We start from the raw sequence: 23459 nt of genomic DNA on the forward strand, positions 1-23459 counted from the left end.
GAGAGAGAATCTTAAGCAGACTCTGCACTGGGTGCCGAGCCCTTGGCAGGGTGGATCTCACCACCCTGAGATCACGACTGGAGCTGAAACCAATAGTCATTCACTCATGGGACTGGGCCACCCAGGTGCCCCTCGACTTTTCATATTGCTGTTGGTGTTTTTTGACTTTCATACAATTTAAATTTTTAAGAAGCCAAATCTATCGATCTTGTCCTTTATGGTTTCCTCTTTTTTTTTTTTGCTTAGAAGTTCCTCCCCTGAATGCTTCTAACCATTTCCTGCTTGTCGCTTCCAGATTCAAATAGATTTTTGCTTAAATGAACTGTTTTAAAAGGAGGTTCCTTCCATTTTGAGATCAAGTTTTGTTTCTTTTGTTTGTTTGTTTTTTAAGCATTTATTTCAGGTCACCTGGGTGGCTCAGTTGGTTATTACGCATCTGACTTCTGCTCATGTCCTATCTTGCCATCCTGGGATCAGCCCCGCCTCTGGCTCCCAGCTCATTTGGGAGTCTACTTCTCCCTCTCCCTCTGCCCCTCCCCCTGCTTACTCTGTCTCTCAAACAAAGTCTTAAAAAAATAAGAAGCATGTATTTCTTCCCTCTTATGGTTTTTTTTTTTTTTTTAAAGATTTTATTTATTTATTTGAGAGAGAGCACATGAGAGGGGGGAGGGTCAGAGGGAGAAGCAGACTCCCCGCTGAGCAGGGAGCCCGATGTGGGACTCGATCCTGGGACTCCAGGATCATGACCTGAGCCGAAGGCAGTTGCTTAACCAACTGAACCACCCAGGCGCCCTCTCTTATGGTTTTAATGAATACTTTGGGATTTCATTTGCTTAGGGTGAGATAGAGTTCTAACCCTCCTCCCCAGTAGGGTGCAGTTAATCAGTTATCAAACAGTTTATTAACTCTATCCATTGATTCAAATGCTACCCTTATTATAACCACTCTTATCATCATCCTGGGATTTCATCTACTGAGAGTTACAGGAATGAGGACATGTGGGACTGTGAACAAGCACCATTAGGGATAGACAGTGCTACCAGAGGTGTGAACCTTTGGACCAGGCAGAGGGAAAACAGGAAAAGAGTTGTGCCTGTTTAGACTAGGGCGATTGCTACAAGTTTGTAGTTTAGTAGTGGAATAACCCAAAATGTATTTTTCAAGATAGTTGCTCATTAAAATATCTAAATGAAAGTTTAAAGAGCAGGCAAAAGAAAACAGAGCAACCTTCCCCCCAAATAATTGAGTCTATAATATCTAATTCCACAATTACCTCACGAGCCATCTGTCACATGGACTGCTGTCCTTTACACAGCCCTCAGGTATAAAATTTGAGAGAGGAACTTGGGTTAAGGTCTGGAGTCTTCTAGGATATCTCGCTTTGAGAAAATGAAACTATTTTAGTATGTGGAGCTCACTACTACAGAACTAGAACTCGCGCCGCACTTTCGTGCTAACATCCGCCCGAGCAGCTAAGGGAAACAACCCACTGTTCGTGGGTTTTGAGTACCGGATTCGCATTCGTCCTTCTTGCAAAGGGCAGTTAAGCCCAGGAACAAGAGCCTGGAGACGTTAGGCCGCAACAGAAAGTTACTTCTTACTCTAACGGTGGTTTTCGTAAGAGGGAAAGATACCGAAGTGGGAAGTACAGGTTACGCCTCAGAGCTTTCCGAGGTCTCCCCTATCCCCACCCCCGCGCGCAGCGTCGCGGGCACGCGGGAGAGCGCAGCGCCCAGCAAAGCCGCCGGGCGCGCGGAGGAGGCGCACGCCGGCCGGAACCCCCCCCTCCGCCTTCGCTCGTGGCGGAGGGAGACCCGCGGCGGTGACGTAAAGGGGGCGGGGAGAGGCGCGGTGTGGGGTTGCGGGGTTTTTGCCGGAACAGGAAACCTCTCGGTGGGGCGCAGGCGTGCGGCTGGCGTCGGACGCCCGCCCTCGGGGGCTGGCAGGTGTGCGGCGTGTGCGCCTCGCAAGGGATGGGACCGGGCGCGAGCGCCCCGGGGTAGCGCGGGCGAGGCTCCGGGGCCCGGCCCGGGCAGCCATGGGACTCCTTCGGCTGCTGGTTCTGGCGGTGCTGGCGTCCGAGCCCCGCATGGCCGGTGGAGCCGAAACCGTCGGGAATTCCAGCGAGGGTAAGGTCAGGGGCGCCTCACTTCTGCAGCCTCAAGTTGGTTTTGCATTTCTTGCAGGGTCGCAGTCCACCTCGGGATCTGTGCATCTCGCAGGGCAGGTGGTAGTTCAGAACCGGCGGGAGTGGATCAGGGTCTTTTCCTGCTGAAGGAAACTCCCATTGCCAAGGAGGCCTCATCGTCAACCGCCTAATTTAGGCCGAGGAAATGGGAAGGGTTAAGTAACTCTCCTGTTCAGACACGTGTTTATCTCCCTAGGGAGCAGCCATGTGTTTGTAGGTTTAACGCATTAAAACACCTCTTTGCTCTCCAGTGGTATATCTGAGACTCGACAGTGAGGCTTGGTGCAGAACTAAGGGCTTTATTAATAATGTTCCTCCAAGCTGCTGCGGTTTTTTACACTCCAAAATCTAGATGCTTTTCAAATTGGTTATGCTCGACGGAGTTTGAAAGGAAAAGTGAACCCAGAATGGGACTTTGGATAGGTCATGTGCTCGGTGTATGCATTTTAGCGGTAGCTCCTGGTTTGTTAATATAAACCATAAAAAAGCACTAATTGTGCTAGGCTGATGATAATCATGTGCTTTTCCCTGAGGTTAATCACATTCTTTTATTTTGAACTTAAGAGACCAGTTGCAGGGGTGCCTGGGTGGTCAGATGGTTAAGCGTCTGCCTTCGGCTCAGGTCATGGTCCCAGGGTGCTGGAATCGAGCCCTGCATCGGGCTCTGCTCAGCGGGAAGCCTGCTTCTCCCTCTCCCCCTGCTCATGCTCTCTCTTTCTCTCTCTATCTCTGTCTCAAATGAATAAATAAAATCTTAAAAAAAAAAACCAGTTGCAGTTCTGAACCAATGTATTTTCTGAATAACGTGGTTGTGTTCCTAATTGCTCATCTTAGAAAAGCTCTTGTGCAAACTGAATCATAGAATCATTGCACAGGAGTTAAGGGCAAAGCTGAAAAGGGCAGTTATATTTTTGCAGAAAAAATAGCCTTGTTAATAATAGGACACTGACATTTCACTGTGTGCAGTAAGTGCCAGGTGCTTTCCATGGCATTGTTATTTAACCCTCACAACCCTATGAGATAATTACCTTCCTCACTTGGCAGAGGATGAAGCTGGGGCCCTGGATGATGTTCATTACACAGGTGAACAGTTAATAGGGGCACAGGCGATATTTGAACCCAGTGTGTCTTGCTGCAATTTTAATTTTCATGGTCTTTCCACTTCAACAAAGCTGCCCTCCAATAAGAATATTTTACTTAGTATGGTGCTTTACACTTAATTCTATGAATTGTCATTCCTCAAAATAGTATTATGAGAGAGGTAGTGGTGATGCTATCTCCATTTTATTTTTTAAAAATTTATTTATTTTAGAGCGAGCGCAAGAGGGGAGGGGCAGAGGGAGAGGGAGAGAATCCCAAGCAGACTCTCCTCCCAGCTGATTGAGGAGCCTGATGTCGGGCTGAATCACCCCCCCACCCCACCCTGAGATCATGACCTGAGTGGAAACCAAGAGACACTCAACTGACTTAGCCATCCAGGTGCCCCACTATCTCCATTTTAACAGGTGAAGAATTTGAAAGATTGAGTTTGTACTTGATTAAGGCTTCTGAGTCGGGAGGGCTGTGATCCACATCTTTTCTAGTTCTGTACTTTTGTATTTAATATTATCTTCATTCTTGTTTTACATTCATATCTAGTAATTTACATGGAATTACAGTAGTAATTGGAGTTGAACAGAATGTCACGTGGGCCTTCTAGTATTTGTGTTATTGCTGTTGCTGAATTTAAGGTAGCAGGCCATTGGTGTAGTTCGTTGCAAGTGATCTCTTTTAAAAGTATGTGAAAGGTACTGTGTACATTTGTGTTTCAGCGTTTAGGGCTAGTGAAAATTCATAACATATAAATGAAACATGGGGAGAGGCAGTTGAATGCCGACCAACTTAAGTATCTGAACTGTTTTTTTTGATAGTTCATCTGAAGAGAATTATAAAGACTAAGCTTTCACAGATCTGGAATTTGGTTGTGTCAGAGCACAAACAGGTAAATTTTAGTAAAAAAAAAATGATAATTTTAAGGTTCGAGTTTAGGATCTGATTGGGAAAGAAAAGGAAAAGATTAGGATCGGGCAGCTCTTTTTAGAAAGAAATTATTGGAAAGAAAAATGACTCTGGGTAGGAATGGAGGAAGGGTATGAAAAATAGAAGAGTGCCTGGCTATGGGTCAGATGGCAAAATATATCTTTGGCAGAAAAAGCAGAGCCATTGTTTTTTAGAAGAGAGCCACAGCCTAAGTGCTCTGTCTCCATGTTAGCCATTTGTCTGCAATATCATTTGATGTGCTGTCTTTTTCCTTCCCACTCACAAAGTCATAAGATCTAATTATGCCTCATAAAGTGAATCCTTTTCCAGATGGCTTAGAGGAGAAGTTCCTTCTCCTTCAGGATGTATTTTGGATACATGTCTCCTTTTGCTATGTCTGTTTTTATGAGTAGAAATCAAATGCATTTTCTGCCAGACTGTACTGTTAAAATCTTGATTTTTAGTACTTGTTGCTCCATGGAAGTCTCTTTCTCATTTTGATGTTTGTGATGGACATGCTGGGCTTGTATAGTCCCCTTCTTTCTACTAGTTTATTCGCAGGGCCATTTTGAATGCCTGACTTCTTTTTTTTTAATTTTTTAAATATTTTATTTATTTGACAGAGAAAGACAGCACAAGCAGGGGGAGCGGCAAGGAGAAGGAGAAGCAGACTCCTTCGCCGAGCAGGGGGCCCGATGCGGGACTCGATCCCGGGACCCTGTGATCATGACCTGAGCCGAAGGCAGTCGCTCAACCAACTGAGCCACCCAGGCGCCCCCCTTTTTTTTTTAATAAGGAGATGAGCCTCTGAAATGCTGGAAAGCTAAGGGAAGTTAGTAATGATACTTTATTGTGTAGCATTGGACAGTTTAAAATTTGTTTTCCTGTTTGTTTTATACTTTCAGCAGCCAGATGATGTATATAGTACATCACCTCCATTTCACCATGGGGAAACTGAGGCTCAGAGGAAGTAAATTACTTTCCTGAGGTCATAACATTCAACCATCCTTCCCACCAGACATTTACTATGTGCCATCTATGTGACTGGTACTGTACTAGACACAAGGATGTTAAATATAACAAAGCCCTGCACGGCCAAGAGTCAAACCACAACTGGTTTGATGAATATGCAGTCTTCTATAAAAATTGTGAAATGGCTAATAGACTGCCAGGGTAATACTGCCAAAGGATTTGCACACAGAAGTTAGGTTAAAGTTGACTAAGAATAGGAAAAAATATTTTTATCTTTTCCTAATTCATCAAACACTGTGTTAGGAGTTCTCAGACCTGGCTGAACATTTGAATCACCTGGAGAACTTTTTAAAAAGGCAGATTGTTGAAGAGACAACTAGAAATTGAAATTTAAAAGGAAAAATGAATTTCCACTAGCATCAAGGAACATAGAATATTTAGGGGTTGGGGCACCTGCATGGCTCAGTCGTAGAGAGTCTGCCTTCGGCTCAGGTCATGATCCTCAGCAGGAAGCCTGCTTCTCCCTCTCCCACTCCCCCTGCTTGTGTTCCCTCTCTCGCTGTGTCTCTCTCTGTCAAATAAATAAATAAAATCTTAAAAAAAAAAAAAAATAGGGGTAATTATAATGGAATATGTAAAGATCTCTACAGAAAAAAACCATACAACATTCTTGAGATAAATTGAGAAGCCAAATAAGCAGAGGGATATCTCAGATTCATAAATTAGAAAATTTTATGTTTTAAGGATAGCATTTCTCCCTAAATTAATACATTCATTGCCATCCCAATCAGATTCCAGGCAGCTTTTTTTGTGGAAATTGACAGGCTGCTTTTGAAAATATATATGGAGATGAAAAATGGTCAAAATAGTCAAGATGGTCTTGAAGAGAAAGAACAAATTTGGGGCAGAAATGAAGACAATGTAATATTGGTGTTAGGATAGACAAATAGACCACTGGAATACAATTAAGAGCCCAGAAACAGACCAACACATGTGCTCACTTATATGAAAACTGAAATTGCAGAGTAGTAAGGAAATGGTGGTATTTTCAATAAAGGGTATTATGTCAAATCGATATGCATATGGAAACATCAACCTTGACCACCTGCCTTACACCATATATAAAAATCAACTTTAGATTGATTTTAGACTTAAATGTCAAAGGTAAAACAAAGGTCTAGAAGTTAACATGGGGAACATGTCTTCATAATCTTAGAATATGTTGGCAAAGATTGGATTAGAATGACATAGAAAGACTAAGCATAAAAGAAAAACTCAAGAAATTGGACTACATTAAAATTAAAACTTTTTTTTTGAAGATTTTATTTATTTATTTGACAGAGACACAACAAGAGAGGGAACACAAGCAGGGGGAGTGGGAGAGGGAGAAGCAGGCTTCCTGCTGAGCAGGGAGCCTGATGCGGGGCTTGATCCCAGGACCCTGGGATCATGACCCGAGCCGAAGGCAGAAGCTTAACGACTGAGCCACCCAGGTGCCCCAAAATTAAAACTTCTTTTAATCTAAGGTAACAAGAGTGAAAAGATGAGCTACAAGAATGGGAGAAGATATACTGACAGAATGCTCCTATCAATGATGTATAGAGAGCTAAAATTCAATTAGGACAGTCTATTTTTAAAGTGGGCAAGTCTTGAACACAGATCCTTTTACAAAGGAAGTATCCAAATGGTTAATAAACAAAACAAGATGTTCTTAACATCTTTAATAATTAGGGAAATGCAAATTGAAATCACAGTGAGATACTACTATGTACCCAACAGAGACACTGGTGATACCAAGTGTTGGTGAGACATTTGGGCAACCAGAATACTTTTCCACAAGTTGATAGGGGTGTAAATTGGCAAAACCATGTGGGATAACTGTTTGGCAGTATCTACTAAAGCAGAACATAAGTATACCCTATTACCTGATAATTCTATTCTTAGGTTCTACTCAATAGAAATATGTACATATGTGCACCAAAAGACTACAAAAAAATGTTTGGAGTTATTCATAATAACTTCAAATTAGAAGTAATCCAAGTGTTGATTAACAGAAGAATAGATAAGTAAATTGTGGTATATTCCTTTTATGAAGTATACAACAATGAAAATGAGTCAGTCATGATTACTTACAGTAGCTTGGATGAATTTCACACGTATGGTATTGATTTTTAAAAAGCTAGATACAAAAGAATTCATCCTTTATGATTCTACTTAATTAAATTTCGGAAATAGGCAAAGCCCATCTATGGTGTTTGAAGTTAGGATCGTGGTATTTCTGGGCGGGAGGGAAGGCTTAGTGATTGGAAGGGACCACAAGACCTCTAAGATTGTAGAATGCTCTTTCTTTACCTACAGTGTAAACTTCATGCACTTCTCTGTATGTATGTTATTTCAATTAATGTTTTTTAACTGACACTTGTACCCTAACCCCTTGGATTTTTATTTAAGCAGTCTGGATAGGGGCCCAGGCAGCAATAGTTTTTAAAAAGCACCTCCAGATCATTGTAATGTACAGCCAGGAAGGATAACTACTGTATTAGAATGTCCTTCTTTTTTTTTTTTTTTAAAGATTTTATTTATTTATTTGAGAGAGAGAGAATGAGAGACAGAGAGCATGAGAGGGAGGAGGGTCAGAGGGAGAAGCAGACTCCCCGCCGAGCAGGGAGCCCGATGCGGGACTCGATCCCGGGACTCCAGGATCATGACCTGAGCCGAAGGCAGTCGCTTAACCAACTGAGCCACCCAGGCGCCCTAGAATTTCCTTCTAATAAGGAAATCTTATGAGTGCTATAGAAAATTTGAAAAATAAATGTGTGAAGAAAAGGAAAAAAATCATTTAAAATACACGCCCAGAGGCACCTGCTTTTAATACTACTTATTTTGTCAGGTGATCAGGTTTTTAAATCATGAATACCGTGTCTCTTTTATTATCTTGCATCTGCCAGGTTCCTGCTACAGATATTTGATTGGGGAAAGAGGATTAGTGAGGCGTCATCCTTCTCATAACTTCTGGAAATCCAGGAAGTAATAAATGAAAGTTGTAGCCAGGTGTTTTTCTTGAATTCAGAAGCAGAGACTGTAACTTAATGTTTTGGTCCTGATCATTATATATTTTCATATGGACTGCTTGTTTTCATTTCTGATTTTCTTAATGAGAACGAGACTTCTTAGGTAGTTTAACCATTTAGGATCAAAGGTGATCTGTTAACACTGTCACGGCAAAAACCTTCTCAAATAGGTTTTACTGCCTGATACGTATGTATGTAGTCATTATTTCTGCACAGTATATTTGCTGTAGGTATTGATTTTCTCTACATTTCTTACCTTTCTATAATAAAGGTTATAGATTATCTGGAAAAATATTACCATTTTAAGGGAAAAAGAAAACAAATGATGAAAATGTTGAGAGAGTGTCATCATTTTGTCTAGGGTATGTTCTTATTTTTATAAATTTGAGATGAAGACTTGAGGTAGAATCTGTGTTTTGAGTGCTATCAATAATGGAGGTTTTTTCCAAATTGTGTAGTTTCCGATAAGAGCATCTCACCATCATTATAGAAATTTGATAAACAGTGAAATTTGTAAAGAGAAGAAAAATCCCTTAAAATATACTCGCAGTGATACCTACTTTCAGTACCCCTATTTACCTTATCAGTTGTTTAATAATGTGTTTTAATTTCTGTGGTTCTCTTTCCTTACTGTCTTTTAAAACACTGAAATTTTTGGTTCTCCAAGTATTTCTGAGTTGTGATTTATTTTCACCCCTGTGTGATAGGTTAAGGGAAGGTTAAGAAAAGCTTGACACCAAGACTTAACTAGTTGATAGCTTTATTTATTTATTTAAAGATTTTTTTAATTTATTTATTAGAGAATGAGAGAGAGAGAGCGCGCGCACACAAGAAAGGGAGAGGTCAGAGGGAGAAGCAGACTCCCTGCTGAGCAGGGAGCCCGCTCCCAGGACCCCAGGATCATGACCTGAACCGCAAGCAGATGCTTAACCAACTGAGCCACCCAGGTGCCCCTAGTTGATAGCTTTAATCTCTTCCAGGGCTGTTAAACGTTCTGGGTAGAGTTTTGATTCAAGGCCTGTTTAATGGGGGATAAACATACAGATTATCTGAACAGTTTCTAAGATATACTTACCGGCAAATTAGTGAGAATTACAGAAATCGTGGACAACCTTCACAAATTCATTTGAACCAGTTTTGATCCCAGTACCCAATAGGCAGAACAGGTGGTCCATAAGAACTTCATAAATATTTGTCAAATAGAGAAAATGGGGAAGAAAAGGGAAAAACTGAAAAAAACCTTAAAGACTGAAAATGTAACTAGAAAAAGCAGATGGTAGATGAGCTGAGTGCTACACCTGAAACTAATATTACACTGTATGTTAACTACACTGGGATTTAAAAAAAATGCAAAATAAAAAATGAGCTGAGTGCTTTGAACAATTAAAGGATGGAAATCCAATTAGTTCCTAGGAAAACAAACATACTGCTTTTAGTTTGACAGACTAGGATTTGTGGATATTCTTAAGACTTGGAAGACAGAGGGTAGATGGGACCAAAATTAAAGTACGATATGTGCAATGTTTTTAGTGCCACTTACTGAGACCCACTTAATTTTATGTATAATTTGGTTTCCTAGTAAAATAATCATGATGATGGGAAAGCCTGGAAAATGTAAAAATGTTTTTCTTGTTTCCCTTTATAAAAATGAAAACAAAAAACTCCCTCACATTTTCTAGACTTCCCTATCCAGATTCTATTAAATCCTTCCTAATATTTTTACCTCTATTCTGGCTGGAATTTAGTTCTACATAAAAGGTAAAACATGTTTCTGCTAACATAAATAGGAGGAAATATACCATCTTCATTTGTCATTGTTGCCACTAGTTAAAATTCTCCCTGGAGTTTCAGAAATTAAATCATAGCCACCAGTAACTTTTTTCTATCAATTATAAAAAAGTTATGAAGGTAATATAATGGCATCACAGGGTTTGGGGAATTCATGCAGAGTAATGTTTGATCTCAGCCTAGCATTATTCGTATATTCTGGGTGGCTTTCTTGGTTAGCCATTGTTGATAGTCTCTTTTTTAGATCATCCAGATGGAGTACTTGTGTTTAAAAAAAAGTGTTGAAAATTAGCCTGTTTGGGAAATAGTACATAAGAATGAATTTGAAGTTGTTTAATGTCTGGAGTATTTTCCTTTACCACCCACTGACTCTAATTTCCTTGTAAAATAAAATGATAGTTCCACAGTGGGACTCTGGTGACTTATAATCTATTGTCAACTCTGTTTCATCTTTATTAAATTTAAATCTTTTTTCCTATTTTTAGACTTGAATCCCCCAAGACTGCTTGTGTAATATGTGGGAGCTCCTGTGCTATTTCAGCAAGAGATGCTAACTACAGGGTAGAGGATGGGATGGGCATCCAGGACCACACAAGTAAAACAACCTATTTAGTGGATTGTTTGAGAATTAGGTTGATGAAAGAAAGAACCGGGGTGCAGCTGGGAGAAAGACACAGTGAGTGGATGAGTGAAACACAAGGGGAGACAAGCAGACAGATGAGAAAGGCCTAGATGAGGTGTTGCAAAACTAGTGTGGACTCTGAACTTGATCCTTAAAAAGCTCCTTTTTCCAGAATGCCTGTGGTTCATGACTGTATGACTCTATGTGAAGTACCTGGTGTAGGCACTCAGACATTTTTGTCACTGTTGATGGCACCTTCCTTTGCAAGCTAGGTAATTACAGTCCCATTTGACAGATGAAGAAATTGAGCTTTAAGGGAGTTAAGTAACCTGCCTAAGATCACACAGCTCGTAATTGGTGGGATAAAATTGAAGCCCCCTATATCCCTCTGGGCTGGGCTGACTTCAGAATTCACTAGATCAGGTTCTCTTTTTAATATTAGTGTATTCACAATTGTTAGTGCTTCTTTAGGGTTGTTAAAACCTTAAGTTCAGGGGCTCTGCTTTTGTTTTTTGAACATTTTATTTATTAGAGAGAGCATGCGTGAGTGCATTGGGGAGGAGGGGCAGCAGGGGCAGCGGGAGAAGGAGAAGCAGGCTCCCCACTTGGTGGGGAGCCAGCCATGGACCTCGATCCTAGGACTCCGAGATCATGACCTGAGCTGAAGGCAGATGCTTACCGGACTGAGCCACCCAGCGCCCCTGTTTTTTTAATAAAAATATTTTTTAAGTAAACTACACCACATGTGGGGCTTGAACTCATAACCCTGAGACCAGGAATCACATGCTTTACTGACTGAGCCAGCCAGGCACCGCCTGGAGCTCTGTTTTGAATGGAATTGTTATGGCTGCTTACAGTGGGGAATGTTCTGGCTCTGGGCACCGGGCATCTTAGGCATCCTGAGCACTCTTTTGTTTGCATTTTTCAAAACACCTTTCTTACATTTTAGTGTTCAGTTCCACTATTTAGTAGCTGCTTCCCCTTCTTAAGCTTAACTGTCCTCATCAGTAAGATAGGGGCAGTAATAATAATATTTATCTCCCCAGGTTTTTCTGAGGATCAAATTAGGAGTGCATGTATGCTTATGTCTGAGATTTCTACAAATTGATATTACAGGTACAAACGTTACAGTGAATGTTTCTCCCATTGCAGGTCTTCTTGAATTTTACATAGGGAAATTTAGATACTTCAAGCTCAACAGGCTCTCTCCAGAGGACGCCATTTTGCGTCATATTTCAAGCAATGCGTCTTTCCTTATTTTCCAGATACACTCACAGTATCAGAATACAACGATTTCTTTTTCTAAGGTAAGTATGGGGAGTTATTTCTGTAAACACCATTTCCATATTTTGGGGTCTTATATTTAGTAGAAACATTAGAATTTGATGCCTCTTTATGTTTGACTTTATATCCTTAAAAGAAAAAAATCAAGATTGGAGCCTCTCAAGTTAGTGGTTTAGATTGGCTAAGAGGTGTGTGTCTCAGGCCTTTCTTGAGTGTGGTGACCTCTGACTTAAAGAGGGGGTGAGCAAGTGCCAATTTGGGGGTAGGATGGCCTTTATCAGATGTCTCCTGGCTGCAATTTAGCTTTCCTCATGATATCTCACCTTTTTTCTTACTCTGCTGGGTCCTTAATGATTTTTACCTCTGAATATGTTTTAATGGGTTTCCATCATTGTTCAGCCATATAGTGTTTACTAAGTTTACTAAGACCCCTGTAGGATCACCTTTATTCTTTGGAGTCTCATGGAAACAAAAGAAGCCCAATATTCAGGTCCTCTAGCCCCGTGCTCAGCTTCCTGCGTTTGACTCTATTTCAGAGATCATCACTAACCCCTTCAACCTCAGCCTCACCTTTGGGAAGTTTTTCATATGCGCTGGATTAGCTTAACCCATGAAGAATCTGCCATTTATATTAACTTTTTATAAGTCTATTTATATTCAGTCTATATGACCCCCTTAGACTAATAAATGAATTTCACTCTCTATGAAGTTGTGCTGCTTTTTATTTGTCCTCAGCATATCTATTGTTATAAGCCTATCTTTTAATATTCTGGAATTTGCTAAACAAAGCGGTCTTAGTCCAGTTCATATATATTCTATAGGCATTGGTCATATTATCTTTCAAACTAGATACTTTACATGTTGTATTCTAGCCTTCCTGCCCCTACCATGAAGGTTTTGAAATTGTGTGTTTGGTAGTGTAATAGACTAGAAATGGAAGAGTTTGATCAAGGAAAAGAGGAAGGAATAAATTATGTTAATTGCAAAAGAGTTAACAGTGTTTATGACCCCCACTCAGATTTTGTCTGCCTTCTTTGCAGCCAGAGGAGAAATCGAAGCATGTTAAATGTCATAACTTTCTTAGAAGGAAATATCATTCCAGTTCCTCAGGAAAGCCAACCTTTGTTCCTGGCACTAAATTCAGAAGGAAACTTTCTATTCAGGCCCTTACATAGGAGACAAAGTAAAATGCTACAACAGATGATTTCCTTCTTCATAACATCATAGCAAAGACAACCTTTGAAGGAAGAGAAAAGATTTAAAAAAAAAAAGCCATTTATATTTTTTTGCATGCCTACTAGGGGCTAGGCCAGTGGTTCTTAAGCTCTCCTAGGGCCATAGACATCGAATCTGCTAAAATCTCTGGACTCTATACCCCTCAAAATGCATGGATATGTTTGTATAATTTCTTGGGGACCTGTGGAAACTCATTGGGCCTCTCGGGCTCCTAGTTAGGAACCCCTGTGTTTGGTTTTCCATGTAATTAATTTAATTCTCACAACAGTTCAACAAAGTACTTACAATGCAGGTTTTTACATTTGAGGAAACAGAGCTTGGATAAAGGAATGTCGACATAACTAATGTGAGTGAAGTGGCCTGAATGGACAGCATGCTGGGCCTCAGTTTTCATGCAGAGCAGATCTTAGCTATCCTGAATGTTCCTTTCTTGGGCTGCCCTTAGTTCTCACTGTATTTATGCTGCTGAGCCGATGACGACCAGAAGTGCACTTAGCTCTAGAAATGAGTGGTCTGAGTGAAGAGAGTAGTTCCTGTTTCCTTCCAGAAGTGTGGCACTTTGGATTTTTGGGGGGTCATCATAGAAGTTGGTTCTTTGAAACTGTCGACTCTGCAGTTCGTCAATTAGTATTTGAATCATTTCCCTTGTGCTTGTCAAATTGAAACCCATCTGGCACTTTTTTCTTCCCATTTCCTTAGCCTTAAGAAAACACTCTGAATCTACTACCTCTTAACTTAGTATTTTGTTGTTCGAAAAGCTTTCCAAATAGATGGGGTTAGGGGATGGTCCAGTGGAGTGGTGTGAGGGAGGATTTGAAAGGAGCACGTAAGGATAAGTTTGTTCACTGTCCTGATTATGGTGATGGCTTACAAGTGTCTACTATATCAAAACTTATCAAATGGTATTCTTTATGTGTAGTTTATAATATGACGATTATAGCTCAGTTTTTTAAAGAAACTTTCTAGAACTTGAATTCTTTAGGGGCGGGGCTCATGTTTTTGTTTTTGTAGTGATAAAGTGAATTTGTATATTGGACCTACAAGATGGAGGCTGCCTCAGTGACCTGGTCCATGTCACAAATCTAAACCTGAGTCAGCTTGCACTAATGGGGAAACACCTGTCCAGGAAACCTACCATGACAGTCACCGTCCTCCAACTCTGCTCTAGCTCTTTTGCCTTACCTTAGAGAATAGGACCTGCTCACCTTCCTTATAAGGAAATTCCTGACCTTTTAGCCAATCATGCCCTGTTTCTGTTTTGCTTTTTCTAACACTGTACAACTCACTTTTGCCCCAAATCCCTCAGGTGCTTCTTCACTGCTTGTAAGGCACTGTACTCCCCTAATGTGTGAGTTGTTTTTCCTTGAATAAAGGACACCAAACTCTTTACTGACTTGTTTTCAGTTTTGTCATTTGACAGTAGTCTTAGTACTTGACATAGTAAATCTTAATTTGGGGAATTGAAAAACTTGGGAATTTCACTGTGCATCTCCTATTCCTATCAAAGATCATATATTTAAATAGTTCTTCCATGCATATGCATGGGCACCTGCATATAGAGATGAATGCTTTATAAGGAAGGTCTGTGTTTCTTCATTCTTGTTTTGAGAAGGCTTGGAATAGGACAGGCAGACGAGATCCAGCCTAGAATTTAAGTATTTTGCTCAACTCTCTATTCATGATGACCCTTTTCTACCTTATTGCAGACTCTCCTTCGTAATACCTCAGGAACAGGCACTGACCAAGGACTGGTTTTCATTCTTAGACCAGAGCAGAGTATGTGCACTTGGCACTTGGAGACTTTAGATGCTGAGCCTGTCCAAAACATGGCCATCCCACTCACCTATTCAGAAAGAGGTAACCTTTCTATCTTCGACTCCCAATTGACTCCCAGAATGTGGAACTTATTCATGAAAATCCAAAGGAAACTATAATCCTTTTAAAAGTATATATTGCAAGTATGGTATATTGAATCAAAGATTTTAACAACAAGGGAGCCAAGGAATTTCATGATGATTGAAAGCCCGGATAGGGGCGTAGGAGAATGCAGTCATTAATTCAAAAAAAAATTTAAGGAGCCCTTGGAGAAGCAGTAACAGAAAGGCAGGACACAGTCCTGAATACTTTAGCTGGTTATTCTAGGCAGAGGAGGGCATGGAAGAAGAATGGAGAATATTTGGAGAATGGCAGAATGGTGGGTATGGCTGGAGCCATGAGTGTGAAGGGCCTTTTATGTAATTTGAGGTTTGTATTCTATTCTGAAGGAGCACAGAATTTTTAAGCAGAGGAATGATATGCATTTCATCTATCAGAAAGTTAATGCTAGAAGAGCATGGGGAGTGGCTTGGAGAGGGCATAGCAGGATCAGGACTCAGCACACCTTTAAGAGCTCAGAGTGAGAAGATGTTTGGAAGGTAGCATTAATGAGACACAGTGACCAGTGGTTATGGATTATAAAAGGGAGGAGCATAGGCTTCCCATTTGGGCTGCTAGGAGATAGTGATGTAAAATAGGGTTGAGAGGGAGTTGTGGTGGTGCTGGACAGTTGAGGCGGTCGGGATGGGGTAGATGGTGACTTTAGTTTGGGACATCATCTGAGATGCTATAGGACATCTGGATGGAAATGCCTAGTAGGGAGTTTAAGGGTGTGGAGTGGAGACTTGAGGTTAGATGTCCACCTACAAGGTTCTGAGTAAAAGCCATGGAAGCGAGTAAGATTGTCCAGGCATGTACTTAGAGGTTTAGGGGGAAAAACGATAGCGGATACTTTCATAGTGCCTACCACATGTCAGGCACTGTTTCTGGGCGACGCTAACTGCTGAGGAATAAGCATAAGACTAAGGAGGAGTTGAGGAGGTAAGAGAAGAGCCTGGAGGTTCTGCTTTAAGTAAGGAGTGGTAAATAGTACATTGCAGAGAGATCAAGGAAGTGACGGAAATTGTCCATATGATAGTGCAATGAAGAGTGGCCTTCAGTGAGAATTGTTTTAGTGGCACAGTGGGGGTGAAAACTAGATTACAGTGATGAGGAGTAAAGGCGAGGTGAGGGTATTTAGATTACTCTTACACAGTGTCCTATGTAGCAAAGGTAATGACCTGATAGAAAACCATAGACTTCGGGTGTTCATCAAGGACAGTGTACAAAGAAAAATTAGAGTAGAGTTTCCATTACAATTCACATCATTTTCTCAGGTGTGGTAAAGATTTGTAAATGCAGGAAAAGGAGAGTATGAAAGAAGAGCAGCATTGAAACAGGTATGCACATGGGGTTTCTCCATTCCAGATCTGGCTGGGGGAAATCAACCACCGGAATTCCAGCAGTTGATGGAAACCAGGACCCAACTGTGGGAATGATTGGATGAGTGTATGAAGTTGAGATCTTGTAGACCTTTAAATTGATCTGTCTTAGCTCAACCTTTCCACTTGGACTGGTAGACAACTGTCTACCATGGACAGTTGTTTGCATAGAATGAGCTCATGTTAAGTGACTTCTCTAAGTTTTGTCATGCTTAAGGTCATGAATAGGATTCCTAGTAAGAAAAGAAGAGCTGTTTCAGCCACATTATTAATGTAAACGAAATACCTAAAATTTGTATTAAATATCCAAATGCTATTCCAATACATGGTCTTGGGGGTCTTTTGAGGCCTTTTTAATTTTTACTCTTTTATATACACAGACTCTTCCAGCACTGAGGATGACACCCTCTTTCTTCCAGTTTAAAAAGCATGTGAAAAGTGGACACCCCTTTATTTACTGCCAATGGAGTTCCCTTTCTCTTTGGCAGTGTTTTTCCCCCCTCTATCCCTGGGTTCTTAAGCTCTTTTTATGGGATCAGGGACCCCCAAAATCTAATAAAAACCTCTCTCCTTAAGAAATGCACACATTCAACCTTTGGCATACAATTTCAAGGTGTTCATGGGACCGCCAAAGCCCATTCTTGGACACCAACTTGAGAATATCTGTCTCCAGACCTCTTCAGCTCTAGGTAGGGGTTGGCAAACACAGACTGTGAGCCAGATCCAGCCTCTGTCTGTGTTGTACATAAAATTTTACTAGAAACAGCCATGTTCCTTTGCTTGTATATTGTCTGGCTGCTGTCATGCCTCGAAGGCAGGGTCGAGTAATTGCTACAGAAACCATCAGTTGTGAGAGGCCTAAAATATTCACCATCTTACCCTTTACAGAAAAGGCTTGCTGATCTCTATTCCAGAGCCCGTAACCTCAATTAACTTTTTCCTCTTTAACCTCAGTTCATGAGGTAGTACAAAACCAGAAGCTCTATTATATTTAACTTCTGTCTGGAAAGTTCTTATAAGAGTAGCGTTCTGTTTCTCTGAGTACGATTTGAGTGTAGGAGAATTCTGTGTTGAGTAACTTCCTTATTTTTCATCCAGATCCTGTCCCTGGAGGCTGTAATTTGGAGTTTGATTTAGATATTGATCCCAACATTTACTTGGAATACAATGTCTTTGAGACGACTATTAAATTTGCCCCAGCAAACCTAGGCTATGCAAGGTATGTCTATCTTCCTATCTCCTAAAACTGCCTTTAGGACATGCATGACTAGCTGTTGTGTAGCTTCGGTGAACTCCCCAAATCCATGGTTCTCTTTAGTGAAATTGTTTAATTTTTTTTGGAACGGAGGTAATTTAAACATTGTTGGGTAATACTTGATATGTCACTTATAATTAACATTGCCCCCCTCCATTCTTAGGAAGAGCCAGATGTTGAGTTTCTGTTGTGAGCTTAGAAGTACATTTAGTTTCTGTAGAGTTTTGATTATGGAAAGCATTCTGAAGCCATGAAACACCCTTATATTTTTGTAAGGACTTTGTTATTTTAATTAATTAAAGCTCTGCCTTAGTTTCTACTTTAATAGTAATGGTAGCTAACATTGAGTAACATTTGAATGCTGTCTGTCTATCATCCATAGTGCTGAGTGCTCTATGTTCTTCGTCATTTAATCCTGACAGTTTTACTCAGAAGGGGCGGTGGTTCTTACTTTACAGAGTGGTTCCCTAAGGGTTCTTGAGATTAAGTGACATGGTGGCAAAGCTGCATGACTAACATTAACATCCGATTATTTAACCATACCGCCTCTCAGGATGGTACTTTTCTCCGTAATGCCAAAATTGGAATCAATGCAGAAGTTTGAAATTTGAGGTTTTGGTTCCTTTTATAGATGCGACATGCACCACAAGAGATTGATGTTCAGTTTTGTTGGTTGACTTTAGAGGCACAAATCCTCTGCCGTGTGACATTGGGACGGGACGGGACTCTAGGTGGAGGTTGCTGTATGATGTCTATCAGTATTTTCTGCCCGAGAATGACCTCACCCAAGAGGCGTTGCTCAAGCATCTGCAGAGGATGGCTGAGGTGCCTCAGGTGAAGGCCAATGCTATCAAGGTAAATCTGGTTCTTAGAATTTGTGTGGCCAGATTGTGACATTTTTGGTTAAGAGTTGAGAAGAGGAGAAGCTACCAGGAGCTTATTTCTGTTTCCTTGATCTTTCTGGGGTTCTCACTTTATTCTCTTCCATTCTGTTATTGTCTTGCTCGTGATATCCCAAAGTAATGTTGGCTTTTGAGGAGGTGCATGTAAATTATGTTACGTTTTAGTTGCTGTCACACATATGATCTGGTAATCTTCAGCTGTGGATGGAAGTGATTTTTCTATGTACTCCCATAACTATTAGATAAAAACTTTTGGCAAGTATAAAAGTTACAGTTTTTTTTAAAAAACAATGAGAAACTGTTTTAAGGATATACATATTGTCATTAATACTTGTTTATTTAAAAGATTTTGTTTTTATTTATTTTAGGGAGAGAGAGAGAGCATGCATGTGCATGTGGAGAGCGTAGAGGGTCAGAGGGGGAGGGAGAGGGACCAGCAGACTCTGCGCTGAGTGCAAAGCCCCACATGGGGCTCGATCTCATGACCGTGAGATCACGACCTGAGCCAAAACCGAGAGCCAGCTGCTTAACCCACTGAGCCATCCAGGTGCCCCTGTCATTAGTATTTAAACCCAAACTCAGAAGTCTCTAACTTGAAGCAGAAGTTTTCTCTGATCTTTGGAACCCCTGTAAACTCTTGGAATACCAAGTGTGGGGTATGGGCCAGCAGCATTGGCACCACTCGGGAGCTTGTTAGAATTGTAGACTCCTTGGCTCCACCCTGGACCTACTGAATCAGAATTTGCATTTTTGAGGTCCCCAGGTGATTCCTATGCATATTAAAAATTGAGATTCATGCTATAGATGATTTTTGTGGAGGGCAGGATTTATGTCTTAAAAGTTACCTGATAGCAGTCTAATATAGAAGTTCATCCTTCAGTCTAATGGTTTATGGCTAGAGATTTTCTAGACTGCTCTGATTTTTCCCAGAAGGTTGATAGGTTACCAGATTTTATAGGGAAGCGGTGGCCTATGTGATTAGCCTAGGCCTTCAGTCTATTGCAGAGCAAGATCTCATTTTGTTGTCACCTAGGATGTCATGGTCCCATGCTAAGAAGGAGCCTGATACTTCAAGAAAACTCACTGTGCTTATTCACAAATTTGGAAGCTCCTTTGGATAAGTTTACCAGTTGCCATTTTTACATAGAAAATTTTGAAGATCATTTTTATTCTCATGAAGAGAATAAAAGAATTCATATAACAGGAACTTTTTAGGTTACTTTTTAACTTTCAGCGAAGAGCCGTTGTTGACTAGTGAGGGTATGTTGAGAAGAGTCAGAGCCTGTTTGAAGAGGCTTGCACTGGCCCACTTTGGGGCAATTCAGTCATCAAAAAGAGTAATGATTGATTATAAGTTTTGAATAAATAAAAACAAGTCCTACTGATACTAAAAAAAGGGAGAGAAAAAGAAAACTCCTCAGTTGCTATCATTGGAGGAGACTCCTATACCAAATTATTCTGGAAATTGATACGGGGAAGAATTACACTGCCTTTTTTAAAAGAGGCACTGTAATTCATCCTCGTTCATGAGAGAAGGCTCTACATGGAGGAACCGACCAGTAAATGTAGAAGGAATAATAGGATTAGAAAATCACCATTTTCCACCCTTAGTGAAATAATTCAGGCAAGGATCTGCAGGTGAAAGACTTTTGGGGAAAAGGATATTCTCAGCATGCTCAGGTGAATTCTAATTGCAAAGAGAAAACTTACTTTTGGAGTGGAATGATTTGATGGTCTCGGTCTTATCCATGTGGTCATTTAGCTTCATTGATAGCAGGTAGCTTGCCTTATGTGCTCATATGACTCCACCTGACATCATGACCATCACCTGTGAAATATTTTAGCAAAATATGTTTAACCTGAATTCAGTCCATTGGAGTTCCTGTTTATAGGAAATACGTGGGGTAAAAGAGCAAGTTGGACACCTTGAGCATACTCTGACAAATCCAGATTGTGGAATGTTCTATGAGACAACTGCTTTTTTTTCTTAAGATTTTATTTTTTATTTAGAGAGAGAAAGTGTGAGCAGGTGGTGGGGGGTAAAGGGCAGAGAGAGAGGTGAGAGAGAATCTTAAGCAGGCTCCAGCACTGAGTGTGGAGCCCGACAAGGGGCTCAAGGAGGGGCTTATCAAGGGGCTCGATCTCACAACCCTGAGATCACAACCTGAGCTGAAACCAAGAGTGGGAGGTTTAACTGCACCACCTAGGTGCCCCTTAAGATTTTATTTTTAAGTGATTTCTACACCCAACCCAGGGCTTGAACTTACAACCATGAGATCAAGAGTCACAGGCTTTACCAGCTGAGCCAGCCAGGTGCCCCTATAAGACAGCCGCTCTGGGGGTCTCTGGGTGGTTCAGTAAGTTAAATAACGACTCTTGGTTTCGGCTCAGGTCATGATCTCAGGGTCATGAGATTGAGCCCAATATCGGGCTCTGCACTGGAAATGGAGCCTACTTAAGATTCTTCTCTCCCTCTCCCCTTCCCCCCCACCCCGATAACAAAAAAAACAGAAAAAGACAACTGCTCTTAATCATTGGGTGGGTGGGAGAGAGTGATGGGAAGGACTGTCCTAGATATCAGAGATAAACACCATGCATGAAATGGTTGGATTTTGGTTAAAGGAGAGAAAAGCTATGAAAGACATGGTGGGGGGAGGAGGGGCGCCTGGGTCGCTCAGTCGGTTAACTGTCTGACTTGTGATTTCAACTTGTGATTTCCACTCAGGTCATGATCTCGTGGGTTGTGAGATGGAGCCCCACAATGTGGCTGCGGGGAGTCTGCTTGAGATTCTCTCTCTCTCCCTCTGCCCCTCCCCCCACTTGTGTGGGTGCTCTCTCTCTCTCAAATAGGTGAATAAATCTTCAAACAAAAAAAGATGGGAAAATCTGAATATGGACTGTGTATTAGATAAGAGATTATTGATTTTTTTGGGTAAGCTAAGGTATATGGGTATAAAAGCGAATATCCTTAGTACCTTGCTACTCAGTGTGGTAGATGAATGGGTAGCATTGGCATCAGCTGAGAGATTGCTAGAAAAGCGGACTCTCAGATGCTTCCTCCAGCAATAGAATCAGGATCTAAATTATAACACCCTCCCTTAGTGATTATAGGCACGTTAAGTTTGAGAAACGCTGTTTTAGGATGTGCACACTGGAAGTCTTAAGAAGTGAAATGTCATGATATCTAACTTACTGTAAAATGGTTCAGCAGGAAAAAATAGAGGGAAAGAAGGAGGAATAAAAAAAAAGAAATAGGATAAAATATTAACAATTGTTAAATCTAAGTGGTAGTTTATTCATTGTATTATTCTTTCAGCATTTCTGTAAGTTTGAATGTTTCATAATAAAAATGGAGTAAGAGGTAATGTTAACATTTAGTTGAACTTGACCAGTCCTTTGCCAGAAACATATTTTTGAAGGCTAAGCAATATTTTTAAGCAGAAGTTTTCTAAGAGGCTTGTAATTATTCCTGAAACTCTAATACTAAATATTCTCACTTTTATTAGTAGGAATGTATTAGTGTATTCTAGCTATATAGGGCTTTTGTTTCTTCTATTACATATATTACCTATCTAAAAAACCACCTTTAAAATGGAAGTTTTGAAGTGAAGGACCACTGCATAACAACTATATGGAATGCTTTCTTTTTTGCAGAGTCTGTTAGACAAAGATAAACGGGTTCTCTCTGTGAGATGTTAATAAACACTTGTCTTTTGACAGTTCCATACCTAGTAGTAATAATGAACACTTACTCTGTGCCAAGCATTGTGCTAAGTACTGAGGAAAGAAGGACTAGTGAGCAAGATAAATATAGTTCTTGCCATTGTGTTGTTTACAATGTAGTAGATGACAAAATTTTTTTTTATTGTCCTGACTAGTGTTTACATTTTATATCATTATTTTGCTTAAATTACTGACATTTGATGCTGTACAAAAACTTTAGAAGCATTTTGTGTAAGAACTTGCTTATATTAGCATGTATAAACTGTGCAGGACAATAGTTTGAGAGAGCTAAATGGGTTGGTGTATATTTTAAACAAGAATTATAATTTAATATTACAATTTACTATCACATGTAGGTGGGGTTCTAATAGAATAGCTTTTTAAAAAAATCTGAACACTAATCATACATTATTTTTGGCTTCAGGTGGTTACCCTAACAGCTAATGATAAGACAAGTGTTTCCTTCTCCTCTCTCCGAGGACAAGGTGTCCTTTATAATGTCATTGTCCGGGACCCACTTCTCAATACATCTGCTGCTTATGTTCCTGCTCACACATATGCTTGCAGCTTTGAGGCCAAGGAGGGTAATTGTTCTTCTCTCAGTAAGTATATGGATTTAAACTTCGAAATTTCTTCTTTGGCTTTGCAGATCCATGTCAACCAATCCAGAACTCAAAAATATTAAAAAATGCTTTTGTCTAGTGAAGACTAGCAAAAATAAAAAATTCATTCAGCAAATGCCTTTTGAGCCCCTCGGTTGTCCCATTCTTTGTTCTAGGCAGAGGGATACAGCAGTGAACAAAACAGACTACGTGCCCTTTGGGAGCTTATGTTTTAGCGGGGGAGATGAGACAGACAAGATAAATTTGAAAAATATCCATCATGGGAGAAACTGCTGAGTGCTAAGAAGCAAACATTAAGTAGGAAAGGTGGATAATAACAAGTGACACTGAGGGAAGAAGTTTGAGAGCGATGGCCAGGGAGGCCCATGCGGAAAGGCTAACCGTTGAGTGGAGACCCCGGGGGGTGAGTGGAGAGGTGGGGGGCGAGTGGAGACCCAGGGCGTGAGTGGAGACTCCGGGGGGGGGGGGGGGGGGGGGGGG

General features: G+C 40.7%; 1 protein-coding gene across 1 annotated transcript in view; it reads left to right on the top strand.

The window, feature by feature from the left end:
• Nucleotides 1-1866: 1866 nt before the first annotated feature.
• Nucleotides 1867-23459, top strand: part of TM7SF3 (transmembrane 7 superfamily member 3) — a 34876-nt gene continuing 13283 nt past the window's right edge. Inside the window, exons 1-6 of the mRNA XM_035028023.1 lie at nt 1867-2129; nt 11813-11967; nt 14887-15037; nt 17575-17695; nt 18415-18586; nt 22781-22958. Of these exons, the coding sequence (XP_034883914.1) occupies nt 2039-2129; nt 11813-11967; nt 14887-15037; nt 17575-17695; nt 18415-18586; nt 22781-22958 (868 nt within the window). The 5' untranslated portion in view covers nt 1867-2038. The remainder of the gene's footprint in view (nt 2130-11812; nt 11968-14886; nt 15038-17574; nt 17696-18414; nt 18587-22780; nt 22959-23459) is intronic.

The sequence above is a fragment of the Mirounga leonina genome, unplaced genomic scaffold (genome assembly GCF_011800145.1).
Source record: "Mirounga leonina isolate KUSES-001 unplaced genomic scaffold, KU_Mleo_1.0 Mir_201, whole genome shotgun sequence".
NCBI classification, from domain to species: Eukaryota; Metazoa; Chordata; class Mammalia; order Carnivora; family Phocidae; genus Mirounga; species Mirounga leonina.